The 27,429-nt window shown below is 37.4% G+C and overlaps 1 protein-coding gene across 1 annotated transcript; it reads right to left on the minus strand.

The window, feature by feature from the left end:
* Nucleotides 1–5,416: 5,416 nt before the first annotated feature.
* LOC132554643 (uncharacterized) lies at nucleotides 5,417–24,634 on the minus strand. Its single transcript, XM_060218960.1, has 13 exons — nucleotides 24,569–24,634; nucleotides 19,171–19,365; nucleotides 18,718–18,830; nucleotides 17,807–17,963; nucleotides 16,354–16,368; nucleotides 15,880–15,987; nucleotides 13,215–13,415; nucleotides 12,737–12,841; nucleotides 10,737–10,862; nucleotides 10,530–10,634; nucleotides 9,554–9,629; nucleotides 7,668–8,731; nucleotides 5,417–7,580 (listed from the first exon to the last, which is right to left on the minus strand). The coding sequence occupies exons 1-12, from the start codon at nucleotides 24,621–24,623 to the stop codon at nucleotides 7,837–7,839; spliced, it is 2,151 nt and encodes a 716-aa protein (XP_060074943.1). The 5' UTR covers nucleotides 24,624–24,634; the 3' UTR covers nucleotides 5,417–7,580; nucleotides 7,668–7,836.
* Nucleotides 24,635–27,429: the final 2,795 nt, after the last annotated feature.

A 27,429-nucleotide genomic window follows, 5' to 3' on the forward strand; every position in this document is an offset into this window, starting at 1 on the left:
TTTGGGAGAGGAGTTCCGGATAGCACTATACCAGTGAACAGGTAAGAAAGGTTCCGATGTCATTACGCGCGTAACTTCAAAATAGATATTTTTATTTCTACAAATACATTTGCGGGGATGGAAAAATAATGGCTGGGCAAAGAAAGTCCACATTTGCCAACTCGGATACAATATCATGGTAAGGGATTATACAGAATGCATCAACTTTCAATCAAGCTGGCGGTAATGAGAATTTTTTTTTTCAAAAAAAAAAAAAAAAATAAGAAAAAAATCATGCAGATAATGAAAAAAGGGCGCAATTTATGAAAAATATCGTGGGGGAAATATATTAACTTAGATATTGGAAATTAAATGATTTTTTCCATAGTGATTTTTGTCAAGTTATTGAGAATATTTGAAAAGAGGCGCAATTTATGAAAAATATCGTGGGGGAAATATATTAACTTAGAAATTGGAAATTAAATGATTTTTTCCATAGTGATTTTTGTCAAGTTATTGAGAATATTTGAAAAGAGGCGCAATTTATGAAAAATATCGTTCCTTAGATAAAGCCCTACACCGTTTGCAGCAAAAAAAAAATACATTGACCTTTATTCAAGGTCACTTTGGTCCAATGTGTTGATTTTTTAAACGACTTATTCCGATTAACCAAAAGTCCAGGGATCATGATGTTTGTTAAAATGTTTCTTGGGTGAAGGGCAACAAAGTTTGAGAAAAGATATTACTTTGACATTATATTCAAGGTCATGGATAAAAACTTAAATAACATCTTCTGATAACCAAAAAGGCCTTGGGTCATGATATTTGGTCAGGAAGTCCATTGTATGGATGTTTGCCAAAACATACAGTACCTGTAGCAATACGAGCCCTTTGGGCCTCTTGGTTAATAAGTAATATGTATTTCTTTTCAAATATTCTCAATAACTTGACAAAAATCACTATGGAAAAAATCATTTAATTTCCAATTTCAAAGTAAATATTTTTCCCCCATGATATTTTTCATAAATTGCGCCCTTTTTTCATTATCTGCATGATTTTTTTCTTATTTTTTTTTTTTTTTTGGAAACAAAAAATTCTCATTACCGCCAGCTTGATTGATAGTTGATGCATTCTGTATAATTCCTTACCATGATATTGTATCCGAGTTGGCAAATGTGGACTTTCTTTGCCCAGCCATTATTTTTCCATCCCCGCAAATGTATTTGTAGAAATAAAAATATCTATTTTGAAGTTACGCGCGTAATGACATCGGAACCTTTCTTACCTGTTCACTGGTATAGTGCTATCCGGAACTCCTCTCTCAAAAAGTCGGAGTGACCGCCCTTGAAATGGCATGATACTTCCGTCAAAGATAATTATATGGACGATAAAATCTCCGGTTATTGAGATGTTAATCTCATGTACGTATTGTGAATTTCTCGTTGCCTGTAATGTTATGCACCAAATAAAAGGTAAATATACTCACTACCTACGGATACATATTGTTTTACAAGGAACTTATCATAACATAACTACTTTTTTTGAGCCAGTTTCCCGAGGGGTCGATTTTTTAAAATCTGGAGTTGCTTGCCTTGTGTATTTTTAATGACCGTGGACCTCGGATTTGTCAACCGGCACATAAACTTGAATTCTGCTGATATTTCGTTTAAATAACGTCAGTCATGAGTGCTAAAACAAAAATCAATGTTTAAAAAATAATATCCTGGCCTCGAGTGCCTGTGATGTTGACAGCAGACGTGGAACAAATCACGCGAGTGAAAAAAGTAGTTCGGGTCAAAGTTCACTAATCATGTATCCGGAAGGCCATATACCACTAGTGGAATATCACTTATATTTATCCAACACCCGCCATATTTACACAATGGCCTGAGAGTGGAATAAATTAAAGTAGAATGGTAGAAAAGATATTATCTCTCGTGTATTTTACAATATAGAATATTCAAAATATGTTTTTTTTTTTAATTTCTTTTACTGTATCAAAAAATTCAAAATTGAGATACAGGTTGATATCCTACTAAAACCAGCACGTGTATCCCCGTCATAGGCTACAGACTGGTATCCTACTGTATTCAGTACGTGTATCCCCGTCATAGACTACAGACTGGTATCCTACTGTATTCAGCACGTGTATCCCCGTCATAGGCTACAGACTGGTATCCTACTGAAGCAAGCACGTGTATTCCCGTCATAGGCTACAGACTGGTATCCTACTGTGTTCTGCACGTGTATCCCCGTCATAGACTACAGACTGGTATCCTACTGTATTCAGCACGTGTATCCCCGTCATAGACTACAGACTGGTATCCTACTGTATTCAACACGTGTATCCCCGTCATAGGCTACAGACTGGTATCCTACTGTGTTCTGCACGTGTATCCCCGTCATAGGCTACAGACTGGTATCTTACTGTATTCAGCACGTGTATCCCCGTCATAGGCTACAGACTGGTATCCTACTGTATTCTGCACGTGTTCTCGTCAAAGGATAATGACTGGTATCCTTAGTGTATTCAGCACGTGTTTCCCCGTCATAGGCTACAGACCGGTATCCTACTGTATTCATCACGTGTATCCCCGTCATAGGCTATAGGCTGGTATCCTACTGTATTCAGCACGTGTATCCCCGTTATAGCCTATAGGCTGGTATCCTGTATTCAGCATGTGTATCCCCGTTATAGCCTATAGGCTGGTATCCTATTGAAGCCAGGACGTGTATCCCTGTCATCGACTACAGACTGGTATCCTACTGTATTCAAAACGTGTATCACCGTGTGGTCAGGGGAACAGGTGATAAAAAGGCCTTCGTGATTTGATTTTCTATGTTAGAAAGACGAGATAAATATATGGCATTGTATGCCTAAGCGTATATGATGCTCGGATTACACAAATATCTTATTCTCCATGTTGGTATAAAGTACACTGGTTTTGTATGCTGATAATATATATCTTTCCATTATCTGAGTTGTACATTCGAGTCTGATTGGTTGTCAGGGTAATTGTATAATGATCTTGATATGTAAGGGTTAATTCATTCGGTTTGGGAAACAGCATTACAGTTCCCATCTGATAGTGTTTTGACCATGTATTTGTATGAAACAAACCCCTGTTCTTTTTCAGTAAATAAAAGTAAAATGTATATGGAAATTATTAATGCTGAGTATATTATATACATGGTGGGTTAGATGATGCATTTCATATTACAAACCTCATCTATCTTATCCTTTATATTGGGCACAAAATAGAACAAGTGCGTTTTCCTTATATACACCACATTATCAAAAAAATGCAAAAGATCTACTTGTATGTCGAGTAGTTCCGTTCGAATACTTTTTTGTTGGTGATATGGACACAATTCAAGATTAATTGAAACCACGTGGTACATTGGCTGTCGTGCTTTGAGTTCCAGAATTCGCTGACTGTTGGTTTCTTTATGAACCCCATATTGATAGTAACCGCTAAGAGACCTTCGAATTCGCTTATGGTCATTGGTCTCCACTCTCATAGTCTCGCGTAGAACGACAAACCAGGTTTTCTCAGACATAGTCTTGTATGTTTGAGAATACAGAGAAGCAACTTAATTACATTTAGCATGTTATTTATCTATTTATCTATTGTTCGTTTTGATTTTTCAAGAAGATCTGTCCAAACCGATTTTTTCTTGAATTAAAATCAACAGAATTGAGTTGAAAAGAAGACAAGTTATGATTTTGATAATCAAATCAGTTTTCTTGTATTTTACTATGTTGTTGAAAAGGGTCTGACACTTTGATTTCATGATGTGACGCCAATATTAAATACACAATGACAGCATACATAGATGAATTTTTGTTTAATACAATAATATCTGCACAAAAATTTAAACATAAAATCGTGGGTATATTATAGCGAAATACAATGCTGCTATGTGTACAAAGTTAGCATTACGGAACGGGTGTATATTAGACATAACCTGTTTGTCTGTCAAACTATTTCCCGAATCAAATCACGTTAAATAATAGGTTAAAGAAAGCAACCGTCTGGCAGAGATATTCCTGGTTCCAGCATTTCTAAAAAAAATCTCCTTTGTAGTTCTGGTGGAAAAAACGCGGAACCAAGGCATCGCCATGTTTAAAAACATTGTATTCCCTCCGTGTTGACGTCCAGTACAACAGAGTGACGTAGTTTTCACTCCATACTGACGTAATTTGTCGAGTTGTGACATCATAACATAACGATAAAAAACCAATACAGAAAAAAAAATCTGCCGCGACTGCAACCGCCAAAAATCGGCCCGCTGGCACTTAATGTAGTATACAATCGGCCCACTGGCACTAAACGTAGTATACAATCGGCCCACTGGCACTAAACGTAGTATACAATCGGCCCACTGGCACTAAACGCAGCATACAATCGGCCCAATATCGGACCGCTGACACTAAACGTAGTATACAATCGGCCCAATATCGGCCCGCTGACACTAAACGTAGTATACAATCGGCCCGCTGGCACTAAACGTAGTATACAATCGGTCCGCTGACACTAAACGTAGTATACAATCGGTCCGCTGACACTAAACGTAGTATACAATCGGCCCAATATCGGCCCGCTGACACTAAACGTAGTATACAATCGGCCCGCTGGCACTAAATGTAGTATACAATCGGCCCACTGGCACTAAACGTAGTATACAATCGGCCCACTGGCACTAAACGTAGTATACAATCGGCCCACTGGCACTAAACGTAGTATACAATCGGCCCAATATCGGCCCGCTGACACTAAACGTAGTATACAATCGGCCCGATATCGGCCCGCTGACACTAAACGTAGTATACAATCGGCCCGATATCGGCCCGCTGACACTAAACGTAGTATACAATCGGCCCGCTGGCACTAAATGTAGTATACAATCGGACCACTGGCACTAAACGTAGTATACAATCGGCCCACTGGCACTAAACGTAGTATACAATCGGCCCACTGGCACTAAACGTAGTATACAATCGGCCCAATATCGGCCCGCTAACACTAAACGTAGTATACAATCGGCCCAATATCGGCCCGCTGACACTAAACGTAGTATACAATCGGCCCGCTGGCACTAAATGTAGTATACAATCGGCCCACTGGCACTAAACGTAGTATACAATCGGCCCACTGGCACCAAACGTAGTATACAATCGGCCCACTGGCACTAAACGCAGCATACAATCGGCCCAATATCGGACCGCTGACACTAAACGTAGTATACAATCGGCCCAATATCGGCCCGCTGACACTAAACGTAGTATACAATCGGCCCGCTGGCACTAAACGTAGTATACAATCGGCCCAATATCGGCCCGCTAACACTAAACGTAGTATACAATCGGTCCGCTGACACTAAACGTAGTATACAATCGGTCCGCTGACACTAAACGTAGTATACAATCGGCCCAATATCGGCCCGCTGACACTAAACGTAGTATACAATCGGCCCGCTGGCACTTAATGTAGTATACAATCGGCCCACTGGCACTAAACGTAGTATACAATCGGCCCACTGGCACTAAACGTAGTATACAATCGGCCCACTGGCACTAAACGTAGTATACAATCGGCCCAATATCGGCCCGCTGACACTAAACGTAGTATACAATCGGCCCGATATCGGCCCGCTGACACTAAACGTAGTATACAATCGGCCCAATATCGGCCCGCTGACACTAAACGTAGTATACAATCGGCCCGCTGGCACTAAATGTAGTATACAATCGGACCACTGGCACTAAACGTAGTATACAATCGGCCCACTGGCACTAAACGTAGTATACAATCGGCCCACTGGCACTAAACGTAGTATACAATCGGCCCAATATCGGCCCGCTAACACTAAACGTAGTATACAATCGGCCCAATATCGGCCCGCTGACACTAAACGTAGTATACAATCGGCCCGCTGGCACTAAATGTAGTATACAATCGGCCCACTGGCACTAAACGTAGTATACAATCGGCCCACTGGCACCAAACGTAGTATACAATCGGCCCACTGGCACTTAACGTAGTATACAATCGGCCCAATATCGGCCCGCTGACACTAAACGTAGTATACAATCGGCCCGCTGGCACTAAATGTAGTATACAATCGGCCCACTGGCACTAAACGTAGTATACAATCGGCCCACTGGCACTAAACGTAGTATACAATCGGCCCGCTGGCACTAAACGTAGTATACAATCGGCCCGCTGGCACTAAGCGTAGTATACAATCGGCCCACTGGCACTAAACGTAGTATACAATCGGCCCGCTGGCACTAAACGTAGTCTACAATCGGCCCGCTGGCACTAAGCGTAGTATACAATCGGCCCACTGGCACTAAACGTAGTATACAATCGGCCCGCTGGCACTAAACGTAGTATACAATCGGCCCAATACCGGCCCGCTGACACTATACGTAGTATACAATCGGCCCGTTAACACTAAACGTAATATACAATCGGCCCGCTGGCACTAAACGTAGTATACAATCGGTCCGCTGGCACTAAACGTAGTATACAATCGGCCCAATATCGGCCCGCTAACACTAAACGTAGTATACAATCGGCCCGCTGGCACTAAACGTAGTATACAATCGGCCCGCTGGCACTAAACGTAATATACAATCGGCCCGCTGGCACTAAACGTATTATACAATCGGCCCGCTGGCACTAAACGTAGTATACAATCGGCCCGCTGGCACTAAACGTAGTATACAATCGGCCCACTGGCACTAAACGTAATATACAATCGGCCCGCTGGCACTAAACGTAGTATACAATCGGCCCGCTGGCACTAAACGTAGTATACAATCGGCCCAATATCGGCCCGCTAACACTAAACGTAGTATACAATCGGCCCAATATCGGCCCGCTGGCACTAAACGTAGTATACAATCGGCCCGCTGGCACTAAACGCAGTATACAATCGGCCCAATATCGGCCCGCTAACACTAAACGTAGTATACAATCGGCCCAATATCGGCCCGCTAACACTAAACGTAGTATACAATCGGCCCGCTGGCACTAAACGTAGTATACAATCGGCCCGCTGGCACTTAACGCAGTATACAATCGGCATGCCTTCTTACATTTTGTTAAGATAAACCTAAAATTCCTCTACCTTGTAGCAATTTGAGTCCTTCTCCTAGTTTTTTTCGTTTTCCTTATCTTATATCTGTCTCTAAATATGTATTTGTCTTATATTTTATATCTATATTTTTCTTTTTCGTTTCATTGAAAATTAACTATGTTATTGCCATGATTATGTAATATTTAATACAATTTCTGTAACTCTTCTCTTATGGAGGAATAAAGATATGAATGAATGAATGACACTAGACGTAGTATACCATCGGCCCGCTGGCACTAAACGTAGTATACAATCGGCCCGCTGGCACTATACTACGGCCCAATATCGGCCCGCTGGCACTAAACGTAGTATACAATCGGCCCGCTGGCACTATACTACGGCTCAATATCGGCCCGCTTAAAAGTGAATTGTTCATTTAGTTTTTCTTCATATCAAGTCAAAGCATTGTCGTTTAAAACCCTAATGCAAAACAATAACATTTCACTGAGTTACTTTTTAGACTTGATTCTTCGAACAGATAGTTGTAGTTCACATGATATACAGTATCAGAAAACTTTACAAACTTCAGCCGTAGCAACCTTTCAATCCAATTACTGATGTACACTAGCTTTCAATTCGTCAATATCTTACAGTGACCTCAATTCTAGCGTGTAAATTCAACACTTATTATCGTGATGTGTATTCCAGAATTGTATGGATAATTCCTCTCATGTGTACATTTGTCTTTAAAATTCGGATACGGAAGTCTCATATACGATCGTAAGGATTGTCATTGACTGTTTGTGCTACTTGGTGTTTGGGTGTGAGATCATATAAATTTTCGTCTTGATTCGCGCGCGTATGGCTTGCGTGGTCGTACAAGTCATCAACATCATCAGCGATAGTGGGCTTTTCATTACATGTATCATAAATGTCATTTGATGTCACGCCACCTGCATGAAAACATTGTGTCGCACCTCTGGTGCTGTCATACATGCTACCACTATCTTCTTTACCGCTGTTCTTTTTGTTAAAAACATCATACGCTGAGTTGTTTAGATCGCCGCCATTTTTTGGACTACTTTGTGTATGATCATACGTGTCTTCTACACCGTCCATAACCTTTCGATTGAACACATCATAGGCTGTATCGACCGTTGCTCCATTCAAAAAGCAAACCTTGGTCGTATGGTCATACGCCGATTCATTTCCTGGAACTCTGACTTTTGAATTCATGACGTCATATGTATCGCCGTCTGGTTGCATAGCAACGTCGTCTTTGACATCGTTATCTGGCAGAGGAAGCATTGTAGTGGCGTATAAGTCATCGTCATCACTGGCGTCAACAAGTAACTCCATCGAGTTATACAATCCTTCGTCAGAGCTAGTCGATTTGGTTTCCGCGTAAGCATACGCGTCATTTACATGACCCTTGTCGGCCCCTGTTTCGCAAACAGTATCGTAGTTGTAGGATACTGATGGTAGTTTTGGGACTCCTCCTGACGGGTCACCGACTGTAAACTTCGTTTCATCTTCTGATTCGTCCGTTGAAGAGTCCAAGCGTGCATCGTTTTTAGGAAGTTCAGCACTTACTACGATATCTTTTAGCTTAACGGGCTTATTTTTCGTCCTTTTCTTCTTCTGTCCTTTCTTTCTTACAGACCTGATAACATACAGTAGAAACATAAACAGTTAACAAGATGTGTATACTGTACTTGTTTGTAGATAGTTTATTTAACGGGTGCTAGATCTTGAACTGATGTTCGCCTAAAGTCCAAATAGTGATCAAGTGATGATCGTGTTATCGATAGAGTTAGAATTAATCTTCAAGTGCCAATCCTACAATGTTTCATACTTCATTTTCATATAAAGATATTTGAAATGAGTTCTACCGTCAATAGCCATAACTAAGACACCTGGCAATGAATATGCAAAAAAAATAACTAAAAGTTATCACCCGTCAATAAAACTAATATTTTGACGACACACACCTGAAAATATCTTATGTATTGTATAAACACTTTCTTTGGACTCAAATATCATGGTTTTCCTAAAATATGAGTACATATTCATTTGATTTAATTAAGCGTTCACAATAAACTCGAATATTTTAAAAATCAGACACAGTTTTTTTTTTTTTTTTTTTTACAAATTTTTGATTGAGACCATTCGATACTTATTGTCTATCAAATCTAAATGAAATTAACATTGCATCTTCAGTGTTGGAATTTTAAATATAACACTTTGCATCTGTAGATCTCATAGACTATGTATTAGGAACGCATACAAAAATATTCTAGAATAACAAAGAAATGAGAAAAAGATCCTTACAGGAACAACTTAAGAAATTCTTGGATGAAGAATGCCACGCAATGAATGAAATCAGAGCCTAACAGAACGTAACGGCATCAGCCGACTTTCTATAATGGTTACGTATCTTTTAAGGCAGTATTTGCTTCTGAAAAAGTAGATAGTATTTACATACCTTTTGCATAACTTGTACACAGCGACTGCTGTCACCACTACCACGACGATGCACCCGACGGCAATCCCCGAGACAACTGGTAACAAATGTTACAGAATATTTATAAAAGAAAGCATTAACAGAACAAAACCCTTACGTATTACTTAAAATTCAATTTAGTTAATTGGCTTCGACCTTTTTTGAGTGTATGCTCAGCTAGAGTGAATCCCTCAAACATATTGGTCTCTGTGAATACAAGACAGGGATGATAATAGATATAAAGACATGACCTTTGATATTATATTGGTTTACTGCTAGCTTTAACCTCAAATCATTTAGAACACATAACGTATAGAGACAGAAATGACACAGTTGACATGTACGTAGGAAATACATATAAACAAATAAGGGTTGTGGTACAGGAGGAACCCTGCTTAATACTAGTGCTTTAAGGCGTAAAATGTAGGTTATTTCTAAGGAAACGTATTTCAATTTCTCATATGTATTACATAAATCAAATACAAAGTGAAATAAATAAACAAAACTTAAAAACAAACACAGCACAGAACAACTTTCCTGAGAATTTCAAATTTGTGGTGAACTATAAACAAGTATATGTTAAAAGATTGCGGCAATATATCATTCGCACAAAAAGGGGGTTTTCCAGACAACAGATGAATCGTTGGCAGCATAATGCTAGTTTCAAAAGGCATTACCTAAAATAACAAATACTGTCCTAAAAAAACTTGTTAGACAGATTTATAGGTATAGTCGAACCTCGTCATCTCGAACTCGGCACTCACGGGGAAACCTCGAGATAACCGAGTATTTCATTTAAGTGAGGGGACCAAATAATTGAGTTGTTTCGAATTAACCAGGGTCGTCGAGTTATACGAGTTAGAGATAAAAAAATTTTGAGAGTTTTGACTATGATAACCTCGACTACATCATCGTGTGATAAGGAAATTAAAACAAAAAAGGGCAAATTGTTACTTACTTCCAATTATCTTCGTATCCTCCCGCGAACTTTTAAAAGGTTTTGGTAATGGGGCAGTTGTTCTTCGTCTAGTTGTAGTTACAGTTGTAGGTGGGGTGACAAAACCTGAAAAAAATATAAATTTTGCAATGATGATATGATTAAACTCAGTAATGCAAACATTTTAGTAACCAAAGCAGCAAAAACTGGAAACGGAAGAAGAATCACCTTCTTTGAAATCTCTGTCCGTCCGCTTGTTGTTACTGGATGGTTGTGTCGTTGCCGCGTTTTCCATAGTGGGGTTAGAAATCATTGTTGGCCGAGAGTTCGGGTCACTTCCGTTCATAGATGTAACTGGTGAAAATAAACAAGTTTGAAAATGTCAAACTACACTCAGCTCAACGGAAGTGGCATTAAAATTGCTGTTCTGGAATTCTCACCACCAGTTTAGTTTGCATTGGAAAACTTGCCAATATAGCACAGTATTTAGATGATTCAAGTCAAGTGTTTGATCTGTTCGGAATTCGGAATGAGATACCGCTGTTTAATTACATATATGTTGACTTCCCAGGAGAGCAGACATGCATAAAAACCACCAGTGGTACTAAGGTCGTTATAGAAAAAAATCAGAATATCAGTAGGGAATTCTTGGGTGACAATAAACATACCATTATCGTTTCATCTAGATTTACACAGAGAATGGACGGACCTACATTACATCTTATTTTCTTTAAAATTGTCAAAGTTTTAAAGTACATATATTGTTTTCATTTCCTTCCAACGAATTGTATTGGCAAATGGTATAGTCAAGTGGATTGAATAAGAGGCAATGTATAAAATCTTAAGTAGCTTAAGTAAAACATTCGATTTTTTTTTTAAAAAGCAGTTATAAGTACACAACACAATCAAGGGAGGTAATTCACAACTTACAACGTATAACAGATAAATACACACCATCATTTACACAGACACAGGTATGGATTACATCTACACTATACGTACACAACACAATCAAGGGAGATTACTCACAATTTACAACGTATAACAGATAAACACACACCCTCATTCACACAGACACAGGTATGGACTACATCTATACTATACGTACACAATCAAGGGAGGTAACTCACAACTTACAACGTATAACAGATAAACACACACCCTCATTCACACAGACACTACATCTACACTATCATCAATGATAACATTTGTAGTATAGTGTACATGGAATAGGAACAGTTAATGGTAGAGTGACCAACTGTTTATATAATGTAACTAATGCACTGGACATTACTACCACACAATTACTGAAGTTAGATGATTATGATATAACATTAATTAGACACAATGTATACTTAATATAAGTATTTTAATAGTAAGGTGTATCAGCATCAATTATAGGAGAAAATAAATTCATTATATATATGAGTGCCCAACCAGAATCATATCCCAAAGTCGAATTGAAATCTGTTTTTGATAGCATTTATCAAGTCAATTAAGAATAAGCATGTCAATGTTATGGCTTATCATGACATGTTAAATTTGAAGGCCTGAGATTTTCCAATTAAGTAGAAAATTTCACTAAACATTTGTCTGTTGGAATTTCCACCACAGTCAGGACAACCATATTACAAAATATTAATATTTATATTATTATGGTTATCAGAATAGTTTCTGATACAAGTAAACATATCGACTCTCAATTTATCATAGAGGGGGCATTCCAGAATATAACAAGAAACTGATTTAAATTCATAGGTACAGGGACATGTGGGGCTATCAACAAAATGGTTAATGTATAAATCAAAATTAAGGCTACTTCAATTGTTTCGAAGATGAGAGAGAGTAATGTCTGCCTTTCTATCACCGTCAGTTTTAAAGATTCTAATAAGTTCACTATTACGAATTCTGTCTTTGTTTAACACATTTTTAGAATTAGCATATGAAGAGACATTGTAAAGATTAATATCATTATTATTAGAGTGCGAAAACAGAGAGGAAGAAGCTATTAAAAGTGTTGTTAGTTTTACAAATTGGCGGGTTAAAAGTCTTGTTTCGTGAATGGAATAAGCATTGTCATTGGGATATATAAATACATTGTTCATGCGTTTACTTAATTTTTGTAAGTATTCTATAGAGCATTTTGCAACGCAACCAGTTGCAATGACTGCTGAAGAAGAAAATAGAAAGCGAGAGATCATTTGAAAACCAAACTACAACACTATTACCTCTCCGGCATATGAATCGTCGTTCCTCTGTGCAGTTTGCCCTAACACGGGCACCGTTTACCTGTGCGTAACATTGAATATAGCTACTTGTGTTCACGTCAATATCTAGGAGAAGAAAAAAGTGCATTGCAATGAAGAAATGCAATTTGATATATTGAATAAGACAATTGCTCCACATAATGAACTAAATATTTGCTGTATTTCTAAACCAAATATTTGTTTTGTGTTTCATATAATGAACTAAATAATTGTCGTATCTGTTTTGTTCTGAACCAGATATTTGACGTTTGTCTTGTACCTTTAAAGACGTTCATGTTTAATCTAATGTTCATATTTTGCCTTGATTTGATTGATTTTGGATCATGATTCTATTGACATGTTTTGTTGATATCAGAAGATCCCAGCATGCGGAGTGATCGATCCCTAGTTTACGCACAATATCATATGTGTATTAAATGTTGCCAAAGATTGCCTTTACCGCTATCGTTAAGGTCGATTCGTTGTCTTATATATCCGCTCCATATGGAATCATTTATCTTTGCTCTTTCTAATAATTCCATTTTGGTTGCATTATCCAACGCAGGTATATATCCTTGATAACACAGGGTCTGTGTAGCATAGTCCCATTTCCCGTTATGACGATATATATTCAATTCATCTTTCCCCGTGGTTTCGTTATCTGAAGATGTTAAACATATTTCTTTTCAATGTTATTCCTTCATTTGTTTTAATATCATAGGATGTAGAGACACCTTTGTCAAAATGTCAACAAATCAATCTCGGATAGGATGAAAAACACGAAATCACACAAAATGTCAACAAACCAATCTCGGATAGGATGAAAAACACGAAATCACACAAAATGTCAACAAACCAATCTCGGATAGGATGAAAAACACGAAATCACTCAAAATGTCAACAAATCAATCTCGGATAGGATGAAAAACACGAAATCACTCAAAATGTCAACAAACCAATCTCGGATAGGATGAAAAACACGAAATCACAGAAACAGAAAATGTCAACAAATCAATCTCGGATAGGATGAAAAACACGAAATCACAGAAAATGTCGACAAACCAATCTCGGATAGGATGAAAAACACGAAATCACAGAAAATGTCGACAAACCAATCTCGGATAGGATGAAAAACACGAAATCACTCAAAATGTCAACAAATCAATCTCGGATAGGATGAAAAACACGAAATCACTCAAAATGTCAACAAACCAATCTCGGATAGGATGAAAAACACGAAATCACAGAAACAGAAAATGTCAACAAATCAATCTCGGATAGGATGAAAAACACGAAATCACAGAAAATGTCGACAAACCAATCTCGGATAGGATGAAAAACACGAAATCACAGAAAATGTCGACAAACCAATCTCGGATAGGATGAAAAACACGAAATCACACAAAATGTCAACAAGCCAATCTTGGATAGGATGAAAAACACGAAATCACAGAAATATCAACAAACCAATCTCGGATAGGATGAAAAACACGAAATCACACAAAATGTCAACAAATCAATCTCGGATAGGATGAAAACACGAAATCACACAAAATGTCAACAAACCAATTTCGGATAGGATGAAAAACACGAAATCACAGAAATGTCAACAAACCAATCTCGGATAGGATGAAAAACACGAAATCACAGAAATGTCAACAAACCAATCTCGGATAGGATGAAAAACACGAAATCACACAAAATGTCAACAAACCAATCTCGGATAGGATGAAAAACACGAAATCACAGAAAATGTCAACAAACCAATCTCGGATAGGATGAAAAACACGAAATCACACAAAATGTCAACAAACCAATCTCGGATAGGATGAAAAACACGAAATCACACAAAATGTAAACAAACCAATCTCGGATAGGATGAAAAACACGAAATCACAGAAAACGTCAACAAACCAATCTCGGATAGGATGAAAAACACGAAATCACACAAAATGTCAACAAACAAATCTCGGATAGGATGAAAAACAAGAAATCACAGAAAATGTAAACGAACCAATCTCGGATAGGATGAAAAACACGAAATCACAGAAAATGTCAACAAACCAATCTCGGATAGGATGAAAAACACGAAATCACAGAAAATGTCAACAAACCAATCTCGGATAGGATGAAAAACACGAAATCACACAAAATGTCAACAAACCAATCTCGGATAGGATGAAAAATCTCACGAAATCACACGAAATCACACACAAAATGTCAACAAACCAATCTCGGATAGGATGAAAAACACGAAATCACAGAAAATGTCAACAAACCAATCTCGGATAGGATGAAAAACACGAAATCACACAAAATGTCAACAAACCAATCTCGGATAGGATGAAAAACACGAAATCACACAAAATGTAAACAAACCAATCTCGGATAGGATGAAAAACACGAAATCACAGAAAACGTCAACAAACCAATCTCGGATAGGATGAAAAACACGAAATCACACAAAATGTCAACAAACAAATCTCGGATAGGATGAAAAACAAGAAATCACACAAAATGTAAACGAACCAATCTCGGATAGGATGAAAAACACGAAATCACAGAAAATGGCAACAAACCAATCTCGGATAGGATGAAAAACAAGAAATCACAGAAAATGTCAACAAACCAGTGGTGACGGAAGGTAAACAAACCATATACATGTACTTAATAAATATAGTTCTATAACATTTGTCCAACTTAGTTGGATAATAAACCTAATCGATACAACAACAAACTGAAAACAGGTGATGTTGGCTTGTTTCTACCTTTATGTATAAACATGATAGTTGTAATGAAATTAGACCTTTTCAAAGTTCGACATTGCATTTACTCAAGACTTGTAATGACAATCTCTAGACAAAGTGACATTAATATGTGTTAATTGATATTAGTCTTATTCTCCTTGTACTTGTCTCCGCGTAAATCTAAAGCAGAAGACGTTTACTATTCCGAAACACCTGGTCTTATTCTCCTTCTGCTTTTTCAGGTGTCTCCGTGTAAATCCTTTTTTTTTCATATTTTTCCTTAGTTTAAGATACTTTGAATTTGGATTGTGATTATGTTGACATGATGGTATTTTCTTGTTTTTAGTGTAGATTCTGTCTTTGTAGTTAATTACTCACATATTACACAAGCTGTGGAATTTATTTGTGAATCACAGGGTACAGAGTACAGATTCACCATATCATCTGTGTCTTTTTTAAACACTCGACACAAGGCTTCTGTCGTGTCTACGAAAAGAACGGAAAGCTTTTAGCAAACAACGCACACACACACACACACACATATAAATATGTGTAATCCTTTAACCTCTTCATGTAGCATTCCTAGTAATGATATTAATGATCTTATATTGAAACAAAAATGATACAATCATATCAAATCGTAAAGTAAACCTATTGATTTTCAAATCATTTCATAGACTTGTATATTTAAGGAAAATGTCTCTGAGTATATTAGATTTACATATAAGCACTTTTCGCTGCTAACTTTCGTAATTTTTATAAAGGTTTTAACATCTACAAGAGCAATAAGGCAAAGCACAGTGTATATTGTTCAACAGTATTGAAATGAGTTATAGGAAAAAAGATACTCACCAGGCTCCACAAGCCCTAAAATGTGAAATAGATAGCTACTGGAAGAACAAAAATTCACAAACCTCTTGGTACACATGTGTAGGATACATTTAGCAATTTGTTTGTTCCTCTGCAAGGGTCAGGTTCAAAAACTGTGTTTGTTGCTGTAATCGAACAACTCTGTTTTCCACCACAGAGTTTCTGTACTATCGCAGTAGAGTTTGGGTGTTTGCATTCAGTGTCTTGAAAGAATGGGAAAATGCCTTTACAGGAATCTACCTGTTTTGTTAAACCATAGTTTGCAAATATTATGTTGAGAATGGTATGGGATGGACAGGTGATGTTCCCCGTGTGGTCTTCACATATTATTTTTCGTCGTTCATCCATTCCTAGCAGCATAAAACATCACACAAATTTACCGAAATAACATAACGGTCTAAATCATTACCAAAACTCGCGAGCATTTGTGATATTGTGAAAGCAATTCTTCTTACATTACATACGATAGTTTTAACCCTTTTTAAGGGAGAACAGTTACAGAAATACATGCTTATACAATACATTACCTAGGCTGTACAAAAGACACATAAGTGCATAACACCTTTCATTACAAACCAAGAATTGGTTACAGTTAAGCTAAATAATGATCTAAACAGCATCTTATTGCTGTCCCTCTAGGACTCGCCAGTAATGATTAGGGCCTAACTCTGAAACCTAGGAGGCGACCGAGGAAACATTGATACCAGTATGGATAATCTTTAAACAAAGTAAAAAAGAAGTTCGAAATTAGAAGGTTACCCTGTTTACACCTTATAAACCACTCCAGCTGGAATTGATGGATGTCGATATTTGGTTGAACATACAGTGATTTCCTATTGATACTGTGAAGTCAATTATTTTAGTTAGGGGGAGGGGGGAGTGCTTGTCATGGCTGCTCTGTTCAACGAATCCTTATGTTTATGAATTGTTTGAATTAGTTTAAGCAAAATTATTGACCTATATTTACAAATGAAATCAATGAAACGAAATAGGTTTCTTTATTTTATTTATCTATCTTTTTTCAAACAAAATTGAACCAAACGGAAATGTCTGATTCTACAGTGCTGATACATGAACATATTCAGGGAAAGAAGCTGTCGATAATCCGAGCACTAAATGACGTAGGTGTGGACACGGTAATATTGAGAAAGCATTCTCTAATGCACAGACGAGATACTCAAACCGATAGTTCTCTACACACAATGACCTCAGTAGTCGTGTAATTTTCCATTTTAACTCCAAGTTATAATTGGAAAGCTATTCTTTCGTCATTTTAACGGTGGAAGACATCTTTATATTTATTTGACTCTTGAGTATTGTTCGTGTTATAAATATTTCGATGAGGTCTCAAATCAAAATGGTTCCATTATCTATGAACATTCACATCAAATAGGAAAAGATTTGTAGACAACGGTCATTGTTATAATGTACTAACCGGAAGTCCTGTACAACGAGACCACGTTTTCCTGCACTCCACCACATGTTGTCCCTTGCTCCTGCCCCTCTCCACACGTGACGTTACACAGAGAGTCATGGGTCCTGCTCAGCAGCAACACCGTGGAGGGGTCTAGACACTTGCATACATCCGTCCTCTGGTCAATGTAGATAACTCGTTATACATAGGTGAGAGTATGATTGGATAAAACGAAAAAAATGGCCAGCTGTGTAAAGTCTGTACAAAGAGTTGTTGTTGTTGTTGTTGTTGTTGTTGTTGTTGTTGTTGTTGTTGTTGTTGTTGTTGTTGTTGTTAATGGTGGTGGTGTAGGTGGTGGGTACAAAGAATATGACCTCTGATAGACAAAAGGAACAACGGAAGCTATTCCGCATTTATTAGCGAGAGGAGCGACTCTGTTCTTATATCTTTAATCGTGAATCATGCACATCGATCGATATAAATGATATATAAAAAGTAATATGATTTATGACTGCAATGACTGTTCTGATCCTCAGTGTGTTTTGATCGAAATCAAAAGTACAAATATATTTCAAGTTGATAGAACGAAAATCTGTATATTATTCCCACATAATTTGACAACTCTAATGAGTGTACAAATATGCATTATACTAATTGTACAAAATGTATCATATGCTGACATTAATTTAAAACTAAAAAAATCAAATTGGCAACAGTATGGAATTTTACTGACTCACACTACATCTTATTCTGACTATAAACTCTGGAAACTGACAGGCATTTAAAAATGGCAATTCAAATTTTCCCTGGCACTTTTTGATAAACACGTTACTGTATACAAGCTAATTGAATGTGTTATGAACGAGTAATATGTTCATAAGTTTCCTTAATTGGTAAAAGTCTTCCCATACAAATAACTAACACGGAATTACCTGTATAGAGAAATACCCGCTTCCATTTGATTGACAATGTTGTTGACACTGGCCGACTTTTGGCGAAGTGACTTTCTTTCCCAAAATGTTTGTCAAATTACCCCAATGACAACCTTGAAACAAATGAGATCGAATCAGCAAACAGAAAAAAAATGAGGCAAATAAATTCAGTATAAACATGTACATCTATACAAAGATATATACTTATAAAGTGTGCGTGTGAGATGACTATGTTCACCAAATTTCGTGAGAGGTTTCCTTCCCAATATGGCGGCCAGTAGAAGATTAAAAATATTTAACAAGATGGTAACAATGTACTGTACTTTGAACAAAGCCTGACAAAGGTGACCATGTTGTCAATGAAACGTTACACTCAAACCTTCTACTGGTTGTGTTATAACAATTTCTAACATATTGACATTACGAACCTGCAGGAAATGAGATTAATCTCACCTTGATTAGCCACCCAGTAAGACAGAAAAGTGCGATCACTGGTCCAGACGTCGCTGACGTTGGATTCTTTTAAAACATCTTCTATCTGTGTATTACTTTCACGAGTATTGGCAAGGATACTTCCGTTTTCGGTGCATACGTCCATGGCTTCATACCAACTTTTCTCCTCCGTTGACAACGTGAACGGTGAACTTCCTGTTTAATGAAAGTGCATATTCATATAAATAGTTCCCGTCAATACTGACTCGGATTGAAAAGCAATTTTACCTTGTCTATATCTATATCCGTCACATTAGCATGAAGAGGTAAAATATGCATAACCGGAATCGACAATATTCAAACTTCCTTCATTAAATCACTCGGTAACCTAAATGAGATAGAGAGTTAATCCTTGTATTTATGAAGAAACTTCTATTGTCAGCCATACAGGAAATAAAAGATATCTTGAGTGACTAAATAGATGTTCATTTTGTTACTTTGTTGTTAGGTTAAATAACAGCAGAGTATGACGTGTGTATCTTAAAACATCCTCATGCAAATCAATGTGGGATGATCAATGACGTTTGTAACGGCGGTGTATTGACCGTTCGCGCATGACATCAAATCAGTATGTACTTTGCGGTAGAATGTCTCATTTGATAACTGGCGATTGGCCTTCTTAATGTCATCATCTCGGTTCATGACAACCACTGCGGGACCTTTGTTTATGGGTTTTGGTACAATTTTCGGATATCTCCTGTTTTACCGCGTCTATAAAGGCTTCCAGAGCTGGAATTTACTGGATGGCGGCTCCCGTGTACTTATATGGGTTTACTGGGCAGAGTGGCAGCCATCCTTTATTTAGTTTTTGTCTGTAGAAGCCTACAGCCTACCCTACAACTATACCGCGTCGTTGGGATTCCGTAGGATAGAGCAGAAATTGAAGCCTGGAGATAGTATCGAATTCTCTTTGGTACTCAGGGTGTTGTCAGAAAGAACGCTGTTGTTGTTGGACATTTTCATAGTTAACCGGTCTGGCCTAATCTGGCACGTTGTAAATTCTTGATATGTTTTTATATAAATATCTCGTTTCTCTCTCAGTCATACTGAAGTATATTACCGTCATGTATAGCATTCACTCAAAGAGTAGTGTATGCATGGCGCACTAGTGAAAAGAATAATAAGCTGTGGATGAGAAGTTGTTGTGTAATAACAAACACATCTGTTGCATACAGCTGTGTTATGCTATGTGGAGTTAATAAGTCCATGAAGATTCAGGTTAGACAGAATCAGTTAAGTCAAACACTGAAATACAGAAAATGGTTTTCCATTTATCCGTGATTTAATCAATATCAATATTTAATCATATACTGAATAAATTACAGAATAAGATTAGATAAACTGTCTGTCTGTCTGTCTGTCTGTCTGTCAGTCCGTCCGTCCGCCTCGCCGTCCGTCGGTCTGTCAGTTGGTTGGTTGGTTGGTTTGGTTGTTTATTTTTGGCCACTTGAACAACCAGGGTTATTTTTAGACTGGCTATTTTTGTAGCATCAACTGGCTACCTCAATGAACAGCATAACCGTCACATGCCATCCAGATCAGTGAAGGTAAAACACCAAATAACACAACAGCAACCTGACAGACCGGTCCATTTTTAGTTTCCTGAGAACCGAAAACCACCAAAATAGGAAAAGTTAAACAGAGCACATCGTATTTTTAACATTTGTAACTATCTATGATATAACATAGCATTCCAGTTTGTTGCAACTACTGGTGCATTAAATTCTCACGATTTTGCACACAATACCTTGTTAGGTATGCCACAGTCTGTTATAAAATACTTTAACCACTTGTCATAAAATACGTCGTATCTTCTAGGTTACATCTCGATGCTATTGTAACAAATATCCACGTTGTAAAACATAGTCACGTAACAAATAGTCACGTTGTAACAAATAGACATGTTGTAACAAATAGACACGTTGTAAAAAATAGACATGTTGTAAAAAATAGACACGTTGTAAAAAATAGACATGTTGTAACACATAGTCATGTAACCAATAGACATGTTGTAAAAAATATACACGTTGTAAAAAATAGACACGTTGTAACAAATAGACATGTTGTAAAAAATGGACACGTTGTAACAAATAGACACGTTGTAACAAATAGACATGTTGTAAAAAATAGACACGTTGTAACAAATAGACATGTAAAAAATAGACACGTTGTAAAAAATAGACACATTGTAACAAATAGACACGTTGTAACAAATAGACACGTAACAAATAGTCACTTTGTAACAAATAGACACGTAACAAATAGACACGTAGTAACAAATAGACACGTTGTAACAAATAGACACGTCACAAATAGACACGCAACAAATAGACACTTAACAAATAGACACGTTGTAACAAATAGACACGTAACAAATAGACACGTTGTAACAAATAGACACGTTGTAACAAATAGACACGTAACAAATAGACACGTAGTAACAAATAGACACGTTGTAACAAATAGACACGTCACAAATAGACACGCAACAAATAGACACGTTGTAACAAATAGACACGTCACAAATAGACACGTTGTAACAAATAGACACGTAACAAATAGACACGTAGTAACAAATAGACACGTAACAAATAGACACGTAACAAATAGACACGTAGTAACAAATAGACACGTAACAAATAGACACTTAACAAATAGACACGTTGTAACAAATAGACACGTCACAAATAGACACGTTGTAACACATAGGCACGTTGTAACAAATAGACACGTCACAAATAGACACATTGTAACAAATAGACACGTCACAAATAGACACGTTGTAACAAATAGACACGATGTAACACATAAGCACGTTGTAACAAATAGACACGTAACAAATAGACACGATGTAACAAATAGACACGTCACAAATAGACACATTGTAACAAATAGACACGTCACAAATAGACACGTTGTAACAAATAGACACGTCACAAATAGACACATTGTAACAAATAGACACGTCACAAATAGACACGTTGTAACAAATAGACACGTTGTAACACATAGGCACGTTGTAACAAATAGACACGTAACAAATAGACACACCTCGGTGATATATACACACATCTCGGTGGTACATACACACCTCGTTGATACATACACACCTCGGTGGTACATACACACCTCGTTGATACATACACACCTCGGTGGTACATACACACCTCGGTGATACATACACACCTCGTTGATATACACACACTTCGGTGGTACATACACACCTCACCTCGATATAACATACACACCTCGTTGATATACACACACTTCGGTGGTACATACACACCTCGGTGGTACATACACACTTCTCGGTGATATATACACACACCTCGGTGATATATACACACCTCGGTGGTACATACACACACCTCGGTAGTACATACACACCTCGGTGGTACATACACACATCGGTGGTACATACACACACCTCGATGGTACATACACACCTCGGTGGTACATACACACATCTCGGTGATATATACACACACCTCGGTGATATATACACACCTCGGTGGTACATACACACCTCGGTAGTACATACACACCTCAGTGGTACATGAACACATCGGTGGTACATACACACATCGGTGATATATACACACCTTGGTGATACATACACACCTCGGTGATATATACACACCTCGGTGATACATACACACCTCGGTGGTACATACACACATCGGTGATACATACACACCTCTGTGATACATACACACCTCGGTGGTACATACACACATTTTTGATACATGCACACCTCTGTGATACATACACACCTCTGTGATACATACACACCTCGGTGGTACATACACACATTTTTGATACATGCACACCTCGTTGATACATACACACATCGGTGGTACATACACACCTCGTTGAACACCTCGGTGATACATAAACACATTGGTGGTACATTCTCACCTCGGTGGTACGTACACACCTCGGTGGTACACACACACATCGGTGGTACATACACACGTCGGTGGTACATACACACCTCGTTGATACATACACACATCGGTGGTACATACACACCTCGTTGAACACCTCGGTGATACATAAACACATTGGTGGTACATTCTCACCTCGGTGGTACGTACACACCTCGGTGGTACATACACACATCGATGATACATACACACCTCGGTGATACATACACACCGCGGTGGTACATACACACAGTTCTGATACATACACACCTCGGTGATACATACACACATCGGTGATATATACACACATCGGTGATACATACACACCTCGGTGATACATACACACATCGGTGATACATACACACATCGGTGGTACATACACACCTCGGTGAACACCTCGGTGATACATACACACACTGGTGGTACATTCACACCTCGGTGGTACATACACACCTCGGTGATACATAACACACATTGGTGGTACATTCACACCTCGTAGGTACATTCACACCTCGGTGGTACATACACACCTCGGTGGTACATACACACCTCGGTGAACACCTCGGTGATACATACACACACATTGGTGGTACATTCACACCTCGGTGGTACATACACACATCGGTGATATATACACACATCGGTGATACATACTGACCTGGGATTGGATGCCATTGCCCCGGCAACACCAGCTCAATATTTAGGTCTACTGGTACGCATAGTTAAACTGAATATCACCTCAAGCTATTGATTAATACATAACTTCAGTGTGGAATAATGTAACGAAGTTTAGTTGATACAATCCCTTTACTACCTGTGATGGAAAGTTCAGAAAATTCTTGGGAAATCCGATTTCAGTTTAACAACATAAACAACCCTATCTTATTGTTATGTTGACCCAGTAAACTCGCCCGTTATGTCTATATTTCAACGCTTTCAAACAACATCCGGCTATCCTTAACTTAAACCCCTGTAAACCCTCGGTTATGTACCACGTGTCTAGAAAATGTTTAAGGAAGAATTATCGAGTTTGACTTAAGAAAAGTAAAAATAAATAGATAACTGAACTCTCTTTCTGTAATAATAAAAACATGAGTTTAGAAAACGACTTTAAGCATCACTAACGTGATTGTTAATTGGTTGTTGATAATCGGTTCACATTTCCTCGGTAAATCATTGGAGATTCGTGAATACCTATTAATTAATTATAAATTAATTTAAAAGCAAACAATATCTAATACGCTGACGATAGACATTCCAGGCTTGACACACGTTGTTTAAAAAGATATTTAGCGACATGTCTACTACACATTTAAACAGTCACACCTGCAACTGTACACTGGGTCAGTGGATCTCCAGTTATGTCACCGTAGACTACATGATCATACAGTACTTACATATTGATATATATAAATATATTGAAATATATTTACCTCTCACTGAGATCACTGCACAGATTGTCACCACCAGAAAGGAACCAGTAGCCATTTTGTAACAACCTCGTGTGTTGCCTGTTTACTAGTGTTAAATTGTTTTCCTTTACCAGGAAGTAATATGTAATGTAAAGTGATCTCGATGTAAACGGAATTCAACTCTTAACGCCCTTCCTCAAAACGACTAGATAAATCTCTGTATTAACAATAATTTCAACTGAATGCGTCACTTCCAACAAGAAATTAGTTTATCAGTTCACAAAGAGTAAATCAAAACACACGAGGTAAAAAGTCATTAAAACAGCCTGTATTTCATCATTCCATTCGAATATTAAGCTGAGCACAACACACAACCATATCCGGAAACTTTTTTTCATAAATCAGGTCTCCAGTTTAGTAACAGTTGAATTCGATCGACATATTCATGTAGAGTACTTTGTTGGCGATTTATTGATGTAGTTATCGTGTCTATATTACACTACATTATACATCTATATATCCATTCGTTTTTCGACATACATATCTGTGTGCCGTTGCCTTAATTACTTTTATTTACCCTAATCATCTATAGAGGGATTGTATGTAGAATTTTAAATGGCTACGTTTCAAGGTTCAGTTGAACAAGGAGAAAACAGATACTAGTACGTGAAATTTCAGGTTTAAGGTCTCGGCTATCGATCTAGAAAGAGACATTTCCTGATAATATTTGTTTTAATTTCCTTCTAGGTCCTTGATAAAACATTTAGATATATATGTAAATCAATGATTTCTTCCTGCCTGTTGCATACCAGTGTATAACCGCTGATATATTGCGTTCATCATCCATGAACATCAGCAGATCAATCCCAACAATAAACTTCGTTCGGTCACATAATTACTGTACATATGCAATAAGTTTTATCAAGCATGAACTACAGTCATGTAAAGCCTAGTCAACTTAAGTAATACCTAAAATAATTTTCATAATTGAGTTTTGAGAAAGTGCTTTGATTGTTACTTACTGCTGATGGTATCAAACCAATGAACAGGCTAAAATTGATTACATATTATTTTAGGTATTACTTAAGTTGACTAGGCTTTACATGACTGTAGTTCAAGTATGTACATGTAAATTTAAGACATACGTGTCACGTTTGTAAACTTAACTATTCTCTGCAGATAGAACAATGCGGTTTAATAACATGTAGGTGTTAACTTAACTTATTCACTGGTAAGAATGAACAATTATGGTCTCCGAGACATTTTAGATACGGACAAAGGGTATTTGTTCATTCCTGGATAGACATGTCTTTTTCGATCTTATCTAGCTTGCTACTTGGTACACCTAACCATTTTACTACATTAGTGTAATTAGCCCTACTAATGGTGGAGATGGATTTTCTTTGTAGTTGTACCTGGTGTTTACCCCTGAGGTATATAAATTCGTGCCGAATCCATGTGCCCCAATGCACCCCAATGAACAACATACGGGAGGCCCGCCTCGTGTAATAAAAGGTAATAAGGGCAAAATGTCTTGTCCTAGAACACAACCGCGACATGACAGACCGTTTCTCAGAACACGAACTGAGATATACGGTAAAAAGTGATCTGATTTAAATCGTTTTGGGGTTCTCTTCTAAAGTATATTATATATTTATATGTGTATGTAAGTATACTAATGTAAACAAATGTTGTATTTTTAAAAAAAACTCGCATGTATAAGAAATGTATTGAACCGGCAAAACTAATTAAAGGGAGCTAACACAATGGGTTCAATGGTTTTTATTCTAGTGATTTCGTTTCCATCAGTTGAAGTGATCAGTACACTCGTACACAACGAGATTTCTTTATGAGAAATAAACTTTTGAAAAGAAATAAAATGAAATCTTTTTTAATAATGAAAAATGGATGTAATGTTAGACTTTTTTTCTTTAAGATAACTTGTGGTATATTGTTCAGTTCAACATACTGAAAACAACACCATTAGAATATGTTATATAGTCATTCTCCCCCTTATAAAAAAAGACTCCGACGGAAGACCAATGTGTTATCGCTGGTATTTGACAGGTGTTTTTACTTCATCAATGTGTTATCTCTGGTATTTGACAGGTGTTTTTACTTCATCAATGTGTTATCTCTGGTATTTGACAGGTGTTTTTACTTCATCAATGTGTTATCCCTGGTATTTGACAGGTGTTTTTACTTCATCAATGTGTTTTCTCTGGTATTTGACAGGTGTTTTTACTTCATCAATGTGTTATCCCTGGTATTTGACAGGTGTTTTTACTTCATCAATGTGTTATCCCTGGTATTTGACAGGTGTTTTTACTTCATCAATGTGTTATCTCTGGTATTTGACAGGTGTTTTTACTTCATCAATGTGTTATCTCTGGTATTTGACAGGTGTTTTTACTTCATCAATGTGTTATCTCTGGTATTTGACAGGTGTTTTTACTTCATCAATGTGTTATCTCTGGTATTTGACAGGTGTTTTTACTTCATCAATGTGTTATCCCTGGTATTTGACAGGTGTTTTTACTTCATCAATGTGTTTTCTCTGGTATTTGACAGGTGTTTTTACTTCATCAATGTGTTATCCCTGGTATTTGACAGGTGTTTTTACTTCATCAATGTGTTATCTCTGGTATTTGACAGGTGTTTTTACTTCATCAATGTGTTATCTCTGGTATTTGACAGGTGTTTTTACTTCATCAATGTGTTATCTCTGGTATTTGACAGGTGTTTTTACTTCATCAATGTGTTATCTCTGGTATTTGACAGGTGTTTTTACTTCATCAATGTGTTATCCCTGGTATTTGACAGGTGTTTTTACTTCATCAATGTGTTATCTCTGGTATTTGACAGGTGTTTTTACTTCATCA

Source organism: Ylistrum balloti, unplaced genomic scaffold (genome assembly GCF_031769215.1).
Source record: "Ylistrum balloti isolate Yb309-2 unplaced genomic scaffold, AGI_CSIRO_Ybal_v1 Utg370420, whole genome shotgun sequence".
Taxonomy (NCBI): Eukaryota; Metazoa; Mollusca; class Bivalvia; order Pectinida; family Pectinidae; genus Ylistrum; species Ylistrum balloti.

What these genes read in the sequence shown, in the direction of transcription:
- LOC132554643 (XM_060218960.1), bottom strand. Translation starts at nt 24,623, where the DNA reads ATGGCTACTGGTTCCTTTCTGGTGGTGACAATCTGTGCAGTGATCTCA. An exon ending in GCGGGTATTTCTCTATACAG is followed by an intron (nt 17,964 to 18,717) that starts GTAATTCCGTGT and finishes TACATTGACCAG; the next exon opens with AGGACGGATGTATGCAAGTG. An exon ending in GGATACGAAGATAATTGGAA is followed by an intron (nt 9,630 to 10,529) that starts GTAAGTAACAAT and finishes ATTTGTTACCAG; the next exon opens with TTGTCTCGGGGATTGCCGTC.